The sequence below is a fragment of the Pollicipes pollicipes genome, unplaced genomic scaffold (assembly GCF_011947565.3).
Source record: "Pollicipes pollicipes isolate AB1234 unplaced genomic scaffold, Ppol_2.1 Scaffold_2555;HRSCAF=2994_pilon_pilon_pilon, whole genome shotgun sequence".
Classification (NCBI taxonomy): Eukaryota; Metazoa; Arthropoda; class Thecostraca; order Pollicipedomorpha; family Pollicipedidae; genus Pollicipes; species Pollicipes pollicipes.
Window position 1 is genome coordinate 34,875,994 of NW_023596136.1, and position 16,440 is coordinate 34,892,433.

General features: G+C 56.7%; 1 protein-coding gene across 1 annotated transcript in view; it reads right to left on the reverse strand.

Annotated features, from left to right (window-relative positions):
- Positions 1 to 4,272: 4,272 nt before the first annotated feature.
- LOC119111577 (paired box protein Pax-1) overlaps positions 4,273 to 16,440 on the reverse strand; it is a 37,362-nt gene continuing 25,194 nt past the window's right edge. Inside the window, exon 2 of the mRNA XM_037235390.1 lies at positions 4,273 to 6,460. Coding sequence (XP_037091285.1) covers positions 5,637 to 6,460 — 824 coding nt within the window. The 3' untranslated portion in view covers positions 4,273 to 5,636. The remainder of the gene's footprint in view (positions 6,461 to 16,440) is intronic.

Genomic DNA, 16,440 nt, shown 5'->3' on the forward strand with positions numbered 1-16,440 from the left:
CGCTGTGGTGGATTTCATGCACAAGCGACAAAGCATGTCATGCTGGGTGTCGTGGTAATGTCGCAGGATTTTTCTTTCGTGCGGGATTTCCATAACTTTTTCTCCGTCTTTCAGATATGTTCACCTATGGTGAGCATACCTGAGATGGCACTGGTTTCTGCGCCGGTGCATCGCTCCTGGTCTGTTGTTGGGTTCTGTGCCGCCTGACCGTAACCAATGGCGGGACCGCTGTGTATTCGCTCGGCCCGCCTGCCCGCCTGGTGCGGCGGGACGGCCCGCTGTCCGCTGACCCCCGCGTTCCGGTTGGACCTAGCCTGGCCGCTGACTCCCGTCCCGGTGAGACCTAGCCTGGCCGCTGACTCCCGTCCCGGTGAGACCTAGCCTGGCCGCTGACTCCCGTCCCGGTGTGACCTAGCCTGGCCGCTGACTCCCGTCCCGGTGAGACCTAGCCTGGCCGCTGACTCCCGTCCCGGTGTGACCTAGCCTGGCCGCTGACTCCCGTCCCGGTGAGACCTAGCCTGGCCGCTGACTCCCGTTCCGGTTGGACCTAGCCTGGCCGCTGACTCCCGTCCCGGTGAGACCAAGCCTGGCCGCTGACTGCCGTCCCAGTGTGACCTAGCCTGCCCTAGCCTGGACGTACAGCAGATGATAAGTCGACTCTGGGAATGTTATTCGTAAAGCTGCTGCGGGGATTTTGCACAAACAGATTGCTCCAGCAAAACTGATATTGCACAGCTAGAAACACATACGTGCCTGGTTACCAACTTTTCCAGGAATTGGTTTCTGGTTCCAGAACCAGGAAAAGCCCATGAACCAGTCTGATCTCAAGCCGAAGGAACTAGTTAGATTCAGGGCACAGTTTTATAGAAAGCCGAAAAATCTGGCAGCAACCAGGATCCAGCTTCACGTTACACTGATCGATCTAGCAAGAACCAGGATCCAGCCTGACAACAAGCCGACAGATCCAAAAATGGCCAGGAACCAACCTGATGCTAGACCAAGAGAGCCAGCAAGACCAAGATCCAGCCTAGCATTATGTCGAATGATCCAGCAGAAACCAATATCCGGCCTGGAATATTCAGAGATCCAGCAAGAAAGAAGATGCAGCTTAGGGTTGAGTTTAGATCCAGCAAGAACCAATGTCTAGGCTGGAGTATTTTCAAAAAGAGACAATGACCAGAATCTTCCTTGAGAGTTTTGTTATCCTCACATTTTCTAGGTTCAGCAAGGTGTTTCGAAGTGGCACAGTTTTTCAAACTAATTTGTGGGAGCAGGGCAAGTGGCTAAGCCCACTCCCAAAATATAGTTATAATGGACTGCATACAAGTTAAACACGTGTGTATGTTGCATGTATGTTCGTCATGTATTTCTCCTCAAAGGTGGCCCACCTTATTCTTAAAATTGGTAAGGTTGGGGCCACCCAACTTAATATGAAACTTTACCCCTGGCGTTCATTACAGGTGATATATGAATGGTATCTAGGCATCCTAACCTTTCCAGAAAGCTGTCCGAAATTTCAGCGTTTCGCTGCAGCCCTGCCCCCAACGACCTCTCGCCAAGATCTCGTGCAGCTTACGGAATAGAACATGGGGAAGGCGCTCGTGTGACCTTGGCCACTTCCCGCATTCACGTAATCTTGGTCAATAAATGATTCAATTTAAGATCTTTGCATCCTTCCATGTATCCGTCCTGCCCAACGTGATTGGATAACGTTGAGCTTAGCCTACAACGCAGACCCTATTTCATAACCTCGGCCGGATGTTTTCGGATAACCGTTGAAAATAGCCGGCATGCAGATAATCTTATGGAGTTGAGAAAATCGTAATCATAACGATTAAGAAGTATAGTATGAAGTATGATTATCTAGAAGAGAAATAAGCGTGAAACTATTGCGGTTATGTCACTTGACCTTGCCACATAACGTTTTGTTTACATTTGCTCCGCGGATGCTCCTTGGGCATCTGAATGGAAGACCAAAGATCAGCTGATCCGAACTTTTTTATGTAGCCTGGCGGCACCATCCTGATCCCGCCACGAATATATATATATATATATATATATATATATATATATATATGGGACTTACATTTCTGGTGCAATCAAGCGTTAGTCTCTAGAATGCGAGCATTGCTACATCTTCACTTCGTATTAACAAGAAGAGCATCATTTGATAACAACTTACAAGTTAGACAACCGACGGGAATATCAACGCAAAATATAAATCCCACAGAGATAGGTACTTTTTGTGGACATTTAACAGCATAAGCATGGAAGTGAGTTTGAAAGGCCGATGGTCAGTTTTGGTAACATCTTTCTAGTAAACAGCTATAGGGTTAATGTTGAATTTTTAGAAAGTTGGGATCTCAGTTCCTCCGGTCAATGCAGTAACCGCGCTCAGCTAGGCGCGAAATAAAAGTGCTATCCTTTGACTGCAACCGTGCCAGAGTTTAAACGAGACCCCAGTGATAAGAAATCAAGCAGTGTTTCTGTTACCTTGAACCTAAGCGGGGCATTGCAAGCCGTGTTCCTAATACGGTTACTTAGTCTATCCCAACGCGCCAGGGTAGATAAGCTATCAATACAAATCCAGCTATCGATTTGCATACATATGCAGCCCATTCGTAATATACAATGCATCCTTTTTAGAAAAAAAATACTCGTTTGCTTCTGGACAGGCGTTCAACTTGCGGTTTCAGGGGAGAAGCATGCTTTATTTGAGCATCTTTTTGGTTGCATTTGAATGGCTACGGTGAAATCTGCCTTCTTTTGAGTGTGGCGTGTTTCTGTATTCATATAATCATTCCTACGTATGGAATGCCTTGCTACCATCTAAACAATGCATGTCTGGAGGAAATAAATCGTAGTTTCACGACAGGCATTGCCACATTAAAATACATAAATCATCAGCTTCCTGAGCTCAGGCTATCGAAATAGCATGTTGATGTCCAGTAGCAACATCACACTGTTAAATGCCTGGAGGGGGGGGGGGGGGGCACAGCATGATGATCTTCCAAGTTGTGTCCCCGACAGAATCGTTCTAGCTTTTCATGAACTTATCATTTATTAAATAGTTCTCTACTCAATACCTTTCCCAGTTATGATTATCAAAGAATTCCTATGCATGACAATTTTGTGTGATTTCTAAGTTTCTACTTTTTGTGGTGCGCCAGAAAGAGTTTGCGGCTAACCCAACTTTTGAGGTAAAACAATGAGGCAAGTAAGCAAGGAGGTAAGCAAAACCAATTTTGGAAGATTGGGGCATTTCCGTCCTAAAATTAGACTAGGCGCCCCTGTTATTCTGGAATGATGAGCTGATAGTTTCGGCTGTCGGGTAGTCCCCTGCATGGTGTCGGCAATGACCTTCAACAAGCATCAGAGGTTTATTTCTTCCAATGGGGTTTTGAGAGCATGCTTACAGTTTGGCTCGCCTTTGGAGAGTGACTTTTGTTCACTGTGAAAGCGGAATTAACTGGGTTATCCTGTGCGGCTTGAGGAAATATGTATCCAAGAAAAATGGATCAGAGTCTTATATTTGTGAAATAAGAGCGATAACCGATACCCGAGACCTCATATTATTGAAAGAACCAATGAGAAGCAGAAACTAGACCCATGGTCTGCTACAGAACCGATGGAAACCCGGACTCAGAGATCAGGTTTGCCGAAGCGACCAATGGGAAACAATATTTCAGGGTCTTGTCGGGAGAGGTGTAGTTTTTGTTGAAGGAACCATTGGGAACCAGGAGCCAATGTTGGAAATCAGGCACATGGTTGGGCAGACGACAGCATACGACATTGGTAGAAGTCGTCACTTATGATATTGGCAGCGGTAGTGGTTGTCAAAATAAACCCGTCATTGCTGGGTTGTTGCCACATCCCGTTCCGAAGTATCGGCGGTGATGCTGTCACCTCCCTCACAGGGATTGGCATGCGTTTGGAACTGACGGCCCGTAAATAAAGCAAATCGTTATGACGCATAGCTGCTGCCAAACTATATGGCAGCAGCTTTGACTCGTTGCCTTAGGAAAATGGAGTCATAGTCATAGAAGTCACAGGAAAATGTACGCTGGTAATCGACAGCGTGTCCCGGCCGTTCCCATTGCATAGGATCTCACGTTTTGTCGGACGTGGGTATCGCAAATCGTCTGATGTTACTCCATGCAATGTGCTGATGATTTCTTTGGGGTCGCATGTGTTATCTTCTGGCTCCACCATAGACTACCTATGCCACAATGGACGCATAAGTTGTTCTCAGTACGTTTCCTGAAAGCCAAGGGTGAAAGCCGAACCTTTTCATCTACCTATTTATTTGATTTACCAACCGACTGGGCACCAAAGCAACGGGGTCTGACATATCACTCGTTCAGCAACAATGTAGGTAAATGTTAACACGTTGAACAATTGACAGTTCACCATTTCAATGATCACACAAAGGCTCCTGCTTGCATGTTCTCAACATACGACTATTCACAGCAAAACAACTTGTATATATATCTTTGTACAAACGACATCAGCTGCGTCAGTGCCGTTTGTAAAACACTTCGAAAGGCACAAGAGTGATGCCGTTCTGGCGGTCACAGCGCTGGACATAGGGATTCAGCGAATGCATCCACCAGCCGAGCCCGGACCCGGGTGCCGCCAGTCTACAGGTTTGGGGGCAGTGGGGGCCGCTTCATTCATGCCCAAGGCCCAGGCGGTCTTTCCCACTCGCCGCATGGAAGCGTGGTCCGCTGCCGAATTCAAGACAGCAAACGTCCGGATAGCACCGCTTTTCAAAACCGGGCTTCGTGCGGCCGAACTCTAGCTCACACAGCTCCCGGCACAAATATTGCTCGCCACTTCCCCTGGGCAAAATCGGGGAGGGAAAGCCCTACGTGATATAAACACTGCCGGGAGAATTGTGCCAGGAGACGTGAGCCGATGAGCCATGCCAGCTCTGCGGCAGCGTGTACCAGCCACGCTGCCAATTCCCCTCCCGTCTCAGCCAGCGCGCTGCAGCCCGTCGCCACTCTCCCTCCTGCGTGGCGTGTCGCCGGGCCCTCCCTTGGTCGCGCTGATGTCCTGCTATCAGGGGAACGTTGGCAGCTCTTGCCCCCGCTATCTCTGAGATAGCTGAGGCGAGATGCCCCACATACAAGTGTCGAAAATGACCCTTATCGTATGCGACGCCGGAGCCCCATTCCACGCTCGATTAGCTGGTATTCGAAGCGATCGTGTCGCGGGCACGGCAAATCTGATTTTTGATGCGGCCAAGCACGGTTGGAATACCAGCCAGCGGAATGTGACCGACACGGCCGAGCGGGGAGGGCGGCGGTCGGCGCCGCCGGCGGTCTGCCGATGGGCTCGTGCGCGGCGGGCGCGCCGAGCGCCGACGCCCTGTTTACGAGCGCCTCAGGGGCCCTCCCCGCCCTCTCCGCGCCCCGTCGGGAAATCCGACGGCCATGTTCCGCTCGCCAGCGCGAAAACACTTCGCTATTTACACGTCAGTCATTGCGCTAATTCCTGATCAGCAGACGGCGCCGAGTTGGCCGCGTCGCGGGCCGCCGCCGGGCCGCCGCCGGCGCCCTCGCGCCGACAGCTCGCCGCGCCGGGCGGTGTACCCTTCACTCGGCGCGCGCGGCGGCCGGACGGGGGCGGCGCTATAGGGAGGACGTTTGCTGCGCGTGGCCGCCCATCATCAGGCCGCCGCCGAACGAGCCGTTGCCGAGCGCGCCGCCGAAGGCGCCCGACGCCGCCGGCCCGTTGCACGACTGCAGGTACATGAAGTAGTTGTAGTTCTGCGCGTCGTGGCCGGCGGCGGGCGCGGCGGCGGCGTGGCCGCGCATCTGGCCCCAGTGGCCAAGCAGGTCGGACACCGAGTGCGCGCTGGGCCAGGGCGCGCGCACGGCGCCCATGCAGGCGCTGGGTGAGATGGCGCCTTTCTGCGCCGCTGGCGAGAGCGAGGCCGGCGCCGCCGCGTGGGGCTGGTAAGGGTAGTGCGGGTACATGGCGGCTACCGACGAGTACACGGGGCCCTGGTGCTTGAGGTCGTAGTGCGTGGCGCCCTGCAGGTGCTGCAGCGTGCCGATCTTGTTGCGCAGGATGCGCGAGATGGACGAGACGGAGGGCAGGTTGAACTTGTCGCACACGCCGTCCTGCAGCAGGTGGTCGCGGATCTCCCAGGCGAACATGCCCGGGTCCTTCTGCTTCAGCTCCTTGATGTAGGCCGTCACCTTGGGCGTGGTGACGCGCGGCTTGCTGCCGCCGATGGCGCCCGGCAGGATGCTGCCCGTCTCGTTGTAGCGCGCCAGGATCTTGGAGACGCAGCCGTGCGACACGCGCAGCTGGCGCGAGATGTCGCACGGCCGGATGCCCAGCTGCGCCAGCTCGATGATGCGCAGCCGGATGTGGTTGGGCAGCGGCCGGCCGTTGACGAACATGCCGCCCAGCTGGTTCACCTCGCCGTACTGCTGGATGTTGGGGTCTGCAACAGAGCGGGACGCAGTCAGGCGGGTGTTGGAGGAGAGCGGCAGGGAGGCGGAACAGAGGGCGGGGGGGGGGGGGGGGGCGGTGAGGCGTGGCAGCAAAGCACAAAAGAGCCGCAATAGAGCAGAGTACGGTCAAGGGATCCGCAGCCCAACATAATACGGCGAGACGTTGGGGGCTGGCCGTTTTGCACCGAACCGCACTGAGCCACATTGGACGTGTTCCACAAGTCGGGACGCTTAGCAGTTGGCACAGAAGACGCTAGTTTGACATGAGACGAGCTAGGCGATGAGGCACCAGAGGTATCGATCCGGCGCCGTGTGAATAAAGTCAAAAAGTAGGGCAATGAAGCAAGACGCCTTCCTTAAGCCATGCCAATGGACTCGATCGACGCTTTGGCGAGTTCTCTATCATATGGGAATTTGGCAAACGGAGGTCCACGGATCAAACATTTGAGTGTCAATCTGCAGGTAACATAGGTGGAAAAATGGTTGCCTACTATGGCCAGGCATGGCAATGTCAGTCGACATGCTCGATAAATCTGCGGTTTGGCAGTTGTGAGTAGAGTATTGCGGAACACGCAGTACGTTGGGTGGACATTGGTCGCAATAAGCAGCGCGAGGGCTTGCGTAGCTCGCACGGACCACTCTCATTCAGTTTCAGCCTCGTCGTCTGGTCCTCGACACGACAGTCGGAGGAAGTCACGCTTCTTCTGCGCGCCATGCCGCTTTCTGACAGATTTCCGGCACACCATGGGTCGAACAGTCTTGAGCTCGGCTAGTGGGCTGCAGCCGTCCCATATGTCCACACCGAACAGTTGGCCTCACGCCTTCATCTCGGACGCATCCAAGCCAATCCTATGAACGCCGGTGCGTGACCGTCGGCACCTATCGACCCACACTTTGTCCAGCTTGATTGTCCGTTTTTTCCTTGCTGAGAGCACGTAAGCTCAACCAGCTAGGCTGTTTGACCGCTAATGCCAAGTCATTTATGCAGTGCAGTTTTAGGGGATGCGCTTCTTATTGCTGCAAGCCACATAAGTCTGCGGTCCCTCTTTGCAGGGATGTCAGTTGTAAGAGGGCGCAACGGCCGGGCCCGGCCGGGCCAGCTGCCGAGGGGCCGCGGGGACCGAGGCCGGGGCCGGGACCCGGGCCGGACCTGGGGCTGAGCCGGGCCGGGCCGGGAGCCAGGGGCCGGGGACGGAGGCCGGGGTCGGGACCCGGGCCGGACCTAGGCCTGAGCCAGCCCATACCCGGAGAGCGGGACACGCCGCTGGCGTCCCCACGCCGTTGTAAGCCTGCGATTTACGGATCACCATCGGAACATCACAGCATAACGCTTAATACATTTCCGAGATCGTGAGCCATAGCCATGTCCATCCCTGCCGAGCATGCCCGTGCTTCGTGGAATTTCCGCAGAGCGGAAGCGACAGAATTTATCGACCGCGAACAGCTGCCGACGTGTGCAGTCTTGTTTATTTGAAATGTGCCCAATTTGACCGTTTAAGTACGTCTAATAAACTAATGTCCAGAGCATGTAAGCTGTTGATGTTTGAAATGCGTAGGTTAATTGTCGACATTCCTAATAAGATGTATATCGATTCGAACTAAATATTCCAGCCACACAGCCATCCGTTTGTTTCCTCAGGGAACAGTGGTCGGTGTGGTTGGAGACTCCGGGGTGCGAATATGTTGAAGGGTGGTGCTTTGCGTCTTTTCCAGCGGGCCTCAGCACCCCAGTTTTGATCTCATCATTCCTAATATTTGACCTGAATCAACAAAATGTCGCCTCATACTTCCAATAGAAGGAAGCAGATTCAGCTGTTGGCGGAATTTTGACCTAGATGTCTCATGATGGTTTGACCCAGATGGCCCGTAATGATAAGTAATATAAAATTTCAGTAGTGCCTTTATACCATGAGACCGCTAGAGCGGACAGAAAGTATGGTCGGCTGATAGCGGTCAGATTGGCAGGACATCGGTCACGCAGCTGCCACACGCCACCGCCTCGTCTTTGAGCTGCACTGAGGCATCATTCGGGTCACCAGTTCGATCTTGGGAATACCAAGCGATCAAGCGGAGGCACCTGATAATCGTTTCCTGATAGGCATCTGACATCCACCACCTGTCTAGCCCAGTCGGCGAGCAGTGCAGGCAGGCGCCCGTTCTTCCGGCACAGCACTGGCCTTCCAATGAACCCACGGCTTCAAAGTGTACGTGCTCATGGGAGGGGTTTGGCTCCTCTGTCCAAAACATCTACCTGTCACTGCAATTAGATCAGCTACTGCTTGTGCAGCAAGGAAGATCCGGAGGGAGAGGAAAGGGAGCCGATGACTCTTCATTTGTAAATGGAATTTCTGAAAAGCTGTTTTCCAACGTTGACAACCTTGTGCGGATTCCCCAGCGCTCTGCATCCGAATCAGTCGTCAGGCTTTGCTGCTTATTTCGCCTATCGCGTCACTGAGAGAATCGCCGGGTGCCTAAGGGATGCGAGCCGTGCTTCCAAGGCCGACCTTGACCCTCGTGACATGCGCACGGGGCGTAGCCGAGTCGGCGCGCCGGTCGGTGGTCGTATTCCGTGGTCCTCTTGCCTGTGGCGAATGTCTGTTTACCGCAGCGGCCGGCACCGGCCACACCAGTTGTTTATAGTTCCGAGCCGTGTCCGTCACAGAGCGATCCTAGGAAGCTGCCTCTGACATTCTGTCCGGCCTCGCTGACGTTTGGCTGAGTGACAGGCCGACAGACCGACCCGGGGGTCAGGGACTCGGCCACGGGGGTCGAACCGGGGTCAGGACTCGGTCACGGGGGTCGAACCGGGGGTCAGGACTCGGTCACGGGGGTCGAACCGGGGGTCAGGACTCGGTCACGGGGGTCGAACCGGAGGTTAGGGACTCGGTCACGGGGGTCGAACCGGGGGTCAGGGACTCGGTCGCGGGAGTCGAACCGGGGGTCAGGGACTCGGTCACGGGGGTCGAACCGGGGGTTAGGGACTCGTTTATGGAGGTTGGCCCAGGGGTCAGGGGTTCGGCCACGGGGGTCGACCCGGGGTTCAAGCATTCAGACACGGAGGTCGGCCCGGGGGTCAGGAGTTCAGCTACAAGGGTCAGGGGCTCGGTCACGAGGGTCGAACCGGGGCTCAGGGACTCGGTCACAGGGGGCGACACAGGGGTAACAGGCTCAGTCACGAGGGTGGAGGTCACGAAGTGAGTACATCTCCTTTCACTTGCAATGGGCTTTCTCTGTCTGCACTTTATATATCACTGGGATTGCAACCGTCGATAATCATGCGATCGTCTGAATTAAACAAGCTTGTGGCGTTACTAACAAGCTCAGAAATGCTACTTTTAAAAAGTAAAACCAACACCGTGGGATTCTAAGACGGGAAGTGGACGCCATTCTATCTGGTTTGAAGATCACAGCATGCATTTCTTCGCAACCGCACCTCGTGATCAATCAAGGGCAGGCGGGCAGCGCGGGTCTGCCTGACCGGGCCTCCTGCCAGCGGTCTGGTCCCAGACCTGGCTGACCGGGCCCCTTCCCAACGGTCTGGTCCCAGACCTGCCAGACCGTGCCTCCCGCTAGTGGTCTGGTCTTGGACCTGGCTGACCACGGCCCCGCTGCCGGTCCGGGGCCGTGGCTCTCTGACCACCGGACCCAGGGAAGGACCCTCTGACCACCGGACCCAGGGAAGGGCCCTCTGACCGCCGGACCCAAGGAAGGGCCCTCTGACCACCGGACCCAGGGAAAGGCTCCCTGATCGCCGGACCCAGGGAAGGACCCTCTGACCACCGGACCCAAGGAAGGGCCCTCTGACCGCCGGACCCAAGGAAGGGCCCTCTGACCGCCGGACCCAGGGAAGGGTCCTTTGACCGCCTGGACCCAGGGAAGGGCCGTCTGCCGGGCGAACCGATGCTGCCGCCTCGGTACCGCGCCAGGGAGACCACCATCGCCCCCCGCCCTCCGCCGACACCGCCAGACCTACCGCTGTCCGCCGTACCCACCGTATCCGCCGGCGGGCGGCAGCGGTTCCGATCCATCCGACCGCCTCCCGGGGGGAGGGGGCCGGCGGCGACCACAAAGGGAGCGCGGCGCCGCCGCCGGGCCGCTATTCATCCCCGGCGAGACGTTCTGCTGTGTGTCACGCCCCGACGCTGAGTGTAAATATTGCAGAGGCGCGCGTGATATACGCGATAGCGGGCCAGACTAGCAGCGGCGGGACCGGCCGCAGCCGCCCGGCCCGGAGATAGCCGGCAGGACGGCAGGGCCGCGCGGCCGGCAGGCGCCGGCGCCGGCGGCCGCGCTCGCCGTCCCGGGACCCGAGGACCGCGCCGCCACGGCCAGGACGCGGCAGTCGCTCAGCGACTTGGCCTGCAGGGCCGCGGGGAAGGAGCGAGACCGGGCGACTCAGCGGCGTGACGGTCTCAGTCTCAGTCTCAGTCTCAGTCTCAGTCTCGGCCAGCGGCCCACAAAGCTGTGCTCGCCGCCGAGGCTCTGTGACAGAGCAGGTGGGGTGGCGATCGAGCTGCTGCAGCGCGGCCAGACGAGCGGAGACGAACCAGGTCCCTGCCATGTCGGCTGCAGGCATGCAGTGCCTGCACGCTGACCAGGTATACGACTTGTGTATGACACGCCGGTAGTGCCAGTCAGTTAGAGTGGGCACATTGCGCATGACGCACACTGTAGTCGTTCATCCACTGCGCAATGTGCACTCTGACATATGCGAAGTGATGCATGATGCGTGACAGGGGCGTGCCACTTAAGTAGCTCCCAGAGAAAGGCTTCCCTCCTCCGCACCAAATTTATGGAATGCGTTAATGTGTACGTTGCCAAATGTCGCCAGTAAAAAATTCCAGTGACGTAAGAAGACCGAAAACACGCGGCTGCCTTCTCCGGCGCGCAAGAAATTGCCGCTCCTGGGGCGCGCTTGACTCGGTTTTACGTAAAACACTTTGTGTCGCGCCCTCCCCAATGCGAAATCCTGCGTGCGCCCCTGATACGTGATATGTGATACGCGCAATGTGATATTATACGTGATACGGTGGTGGACACGACTGGCCAGAGCCCTGTTTGGGACGATATGGCCGGAAGCGGGGGATCGACAAGCATCCCAGCAGCATAGTCTGCAGCCAGCGTGGTGTCGGATGCGGATAGGAGCATTGCGTCGGGGACGGGAAATTTCGTCACCCTGGTCAGACTAAGAGGGCCATCTGGAATGCGCGGTTAGGGGCCTCGGTGCGGGGCCTCACGCTCGATTGCATCATATTGGGCTGTACTCGAGTGATCTTGTTATTTTTATCAGCCTGTACCGAGACTCAGTGAATAAAGACATTTCGTTGGTCTCACTTTCACCAGATCAGCGATTGCAATCTTATGTAAACCACCGTTAGACAGCTGTGCGTCAAATCCTCTGGTAACGTCAGCTTGATTAGGTTCAGTTCGGTTTATTATCTGACCACCAGCACGCGTATTTCTTATCCTAAGGATGAATGCAGTTACCCATAGATAGAACACAGTGACGCCTCAAATAATTTCTGACCTGTGATGTGAGATTATTAGTAGGTGGCGGAGGTGCTCCAAGGACCTTGAGAAGACCAACACAGCGTAATCCCTTCTCTTCCATAGACACCATAACGTCAATGTTAAGTTGTCCCGAAGATGGGCTATTTTCTCCTGCCTCGAATCCTCTACCGATGCATATCCAACACCAGCGCCCGATAACCAACAACCAAAACAATGCGTTGCATCGCACATGGTCATCACTGAAACGGATGCGGGCGTGAAGGCACCTGCGGGCTGACCGTGGAGATAGCTGACCATCGGAACCTGCATGGAGGGCCCTAAGACACGCTGACTGTAAGACACGTCAGTCGCGCTGTGTTGACCTCGGATTGCAAGCACGGCCTTGGCGATGCACGTCCCAAGCAAGCCGCTACTCCAAGCTGGTTTCATGTCTATAGGGATAACACCTCCAGTACTGGCCACGTTTTGAGTTCGCCATGAACCGAGAATGGCGTAAGTGACAGAGGGAAACACGGACGCGTAGTCTTGTCTTACAACGATGGTTTCTGTTTAGGACAGGTCGTAGTCACTGCTACTGCAAATACGTGACTAGTTGCATTACACCGGACACCTTCCGGTGCTACCCGCGCTGCTTCCTGCGACCTCCGGGGTGGGGGATAGGACTGGACCCCGTCCCCGAAGTCCGTGCCTCGTCAGCTGGCCTGGATGGAGTCGGCCATGCAGCAGTGGACCAGCCGGAGAGAGAGAGAGCCCACCCACAGACGCCGCACGACACAGCAGCGCCGTCGTAACAATCGGCTAGTCACAGCGTGACCCTATCTGTCTGCGCGCGCGCGCGCGCGCGCGCGTGTGTGTGTGTGTGTGTGTGTGTGTGTGTGTGTGTGTGCCGACGCCGTGGAGTGTCGGCCGTCGAACGGACAGGCCGCTAACAATGGCAGCTCGCGGCGCCTGGTGTGTTGACACCGCGCCACCAGCTCCGTGCGGGCGACCTCTCTCGGACAGAGGCCGGCCGGCCGCTCGGCACGTGCCGGCGACAGAGCAGGGCAGAGCGCAGGGCAGAGCGAGAGAGTCCATCTCCGGTGACACGCGCTGCGGACAACTCGCGGTGTTCAGCCGGGTCAGACGTGACCCCTTGCCCTTTTAACCTCTGCACAGGGGAGGACGCCGACAGGGAACAAAAATGTGCAGAGAAGCGAGAGGGCCGGTGTGAGCCACAGTGAGACCTGCAGTACTCCTGTACTCGCTGGGTACAGACACGAGAACTAGGAAGCTTGAGGAGGCTACTACTTAACGCTTTGAAAAAACGCCATGGCTGTGGCAGGGCATGAAGAGAAACAACTCAGAATGACCACTCCCCTCCCTCCCCCCCCCCCTCCCCTGCCCTGCTGCACATCCAGACTAGGTCCAGCATCTTCTCCACATAATCATCACGTAAATCAGAGGACGGCTTTAAAGAGAGTTTTCCATTTTGATTCATCTTTCAAAAACAATTTCTGGGGAAACCTCCCAACCATTTGTATCTAATAATAGCACCAGGTAGTGCCAGTGCAACATCATCAAGATAAAATAAGGACGTACATTTTAGTTATTTTCTAATAATGATTACGCTGTGTACACTTTGTAACAGTGCCATATTTGTATCATGTGTTATTTAATCACTTGATTACACAATGTATATTTTTTCCGCCGGGGTGACTAAGACAAATAGAAATTTTGAGCAATTCAAAAGGACTTTGAGAAACAAGCATTACCGATCAAATCGGTCGCGTCTGATCGAACACTAGGAGAAAAACACAAAAACCGTACTCCCTTTAAGGGCTGACGACTAGGCCCAGACTCCCAGAGAAGAGCCCTGCCCTATCAGAGCCCCTGCCCCCATAAGAACCCCGGCCCACAACAGAGCCCCGACCCTCGGTCGACGTCCGTCACGGCCTTTTGGGGCAAGAGGCCTCTCGCCGCCGGGTAGCTAATGATGGACTACACTGAAGCTGAGGCCTCTCGCCACCAGACAGCTGATGGCGGACTACACTGAAGCTGAGGCCTCTCGCCGCCGGGCAGCTGATGATGGACTACACTGAAGCCGAGGCCTCTCGTCACCGGGCAGCTGATGGTGGACTACACTGAAGCTGAGGCCTCTCGCCGCCGGGCAGCTGATGGCAGACTGCACTGAAGCCGAGGCCTCTCGCCACCAGGCAGCTGATGGTGGACTACACTGAAGCCGAGGCCTCTCTCCACTGGGCAGCTGATGATGGACTACACTGAAGCCGAGGCCTCTCTCCACTGGGCAGCTGATGATGGACTACACTGAAGCCGAGGCCTCTCGCCCCCGGGCAGCTGATGGTAGACTACACTGAAGCCGAGGCCTCTCGCCACCGGGCAGCTGATGGTAGACTACACTGAAGCCGAGGCCTCTCGCCACCGGGCAGCTAATGGTGGACTACACTGAAGCCCCTTGCGACCAGTCTCTTGCGACCGGCAGTTCATGGTGCACTCCAAATTCTCCCAGTTTGCTCATCTCTTCGTCCTGTTGCTTCGTCGTTCCGATACGTGACGGCAGGTGCGTCCCACACATCAGTCGATCCATGCATTCATCCGATCCGGTGTCTGGTCAAGAGGCGACACACCCGCTGGCCACGCCGTACCGGTCTTGGGACGGGCTCAACTCCTAGACACAATCGGGTCGGTAGGTCTATGTCCCAGCCAACGGCGGGCTGTGGGGTAGAGAGGCCTCTAACCCGTCAGCCAGTAGCGGGACAGACTCGTCTTCAACGCACCGCAAGGCTGGCAGAGCTCCGTCTCATACTGCTGGCTGCAGGCTGCGGGATAGAGCCCCGTCCACGCGGCGCCAGCCGGCGGGACCGACCCGTCCCCCGGGCTGGCGCGTCGGCGCAGAAGGCAGGCACACTCCTCCGCCCACGCAGCACCAGCCGGGCCGACCCGTCTCCTGGGCTGGTGCGTCGGCGCAGACGGCGGGCACACTCCTCCGCCCACGCAGCGCCAGCCGGGCCGACCCGTCTCCTGGGCTGGCGCGTCGGCGCAGACGGCAGGCACCCTCCTCCGCCCACGCAGCGCCAGCCGGCGGGGCCGACCCGTCCCCCGGGCTGGTGCGTCGGCGCAGACGGCGGGCACGCTCCTCCGCCCACGCAGCAGCAGCCGGCGGGGCCGACCCGTCCCCCGGGCTGGCGCGTCGGCGCAGACAGCGGGCACACTCCTCCGCCCACGCAAGCACCAGCCGGGCCGACCCGTCCCCCGGGCTGGCGCGTCGGCGCAGACGGCAGGCACGCTCCTCCGCTCTCCGGACGGCCCGTCAGCTGTCAGGCGCCGGCCATGGCGCCCAGCCGCGCCCGTCATAAATAAATAGCGGCCCGGCGGCGGCGGCCGTGGCTCCCCGGGGTCCGTCCGGCGGCCGCCGCGGCCCGCATCGCCCCAGGGGGACCGCCTCAAAGGGGCCGCCGCGCCCGCCAGTCACACAGCGCCGGTCGCCGACCGGCGCTGACCGGCGCGTTCGGCGGCAGCGCGTGGGCTGGGCCGGACGCGGGTGGTGTCTGACGCGATGTGTGCGTGCCGCCCGGGACGCGGAGGTCGATAAACTTGACCGTGGTGGGGTCACAGTCCAGGAAGTCAGGGCTGATGCATGTGCTGGGCTTTGCACGCTGCTTTTGCGGTCAATGTCACTGGGTTGTGTATCGGACCGAATCAAGTGAACCGTACCAGTGATATGCTGCATACACAATCATATCGCAGCAGGCGAGAGCAACATATCCTGATATCTAAGGGAGATAACGGATATACTGTTTATTAAGCATACTAATTTTATGGATTTTGGCAAGTTGTCAGTTTGAGAAGACTGGCAGAAGTGTAAGGTATTCGATCAGTGTCTCTTCGACCCTCTGTCTCTCTCTCCCTTCCTCCTGTCTCTTCCTTCTCTCTCTCTCTCTCTCTCTCTCTCTCTCTCTCTCTCTCTCTCTCTCTCTCTCTCTCTCTCTCTCTCTCTCTCTCTCTCTCTCTCTCTCTCTCTCTCTCTCCTCTCTCTCTCTCTCTCTCTCTCTCTCTCTCTCTCTCTCTCTCTCTCTCTCTCTCTCTCTCTCTCTCTCTCTCTCTCTCTCTCTGTCTTTTCTCTTCTCTCCCTTCTGCTCTCTCTTCCTCCCCTCTCTCTTCTCTCTCTATCTTCTTCCTTCCCACTCTCTGCCTCACTTGCTCCTGGCATGTTCCGCCTCCAGTCCGTGTTCGGGGCAGGGGAGATCCGTCAACAACGGCCATTATCAGGGCAGCGGCTGTCACAACAGAGTCGTGTGTGACGTCTGAATGTGACGTGGCGCGCGCGACCCACCTGACAGCCAGGTGGCTGAGCCAGGACCGAGCGGCCGCCAGAACTGCCTGTCGCGTGTTCAACTGCCATGACGGATAGCTGGCCTTGTGAATGTTAGGCACGGCTGGGAACCGGCGCGTGCAGTGAATA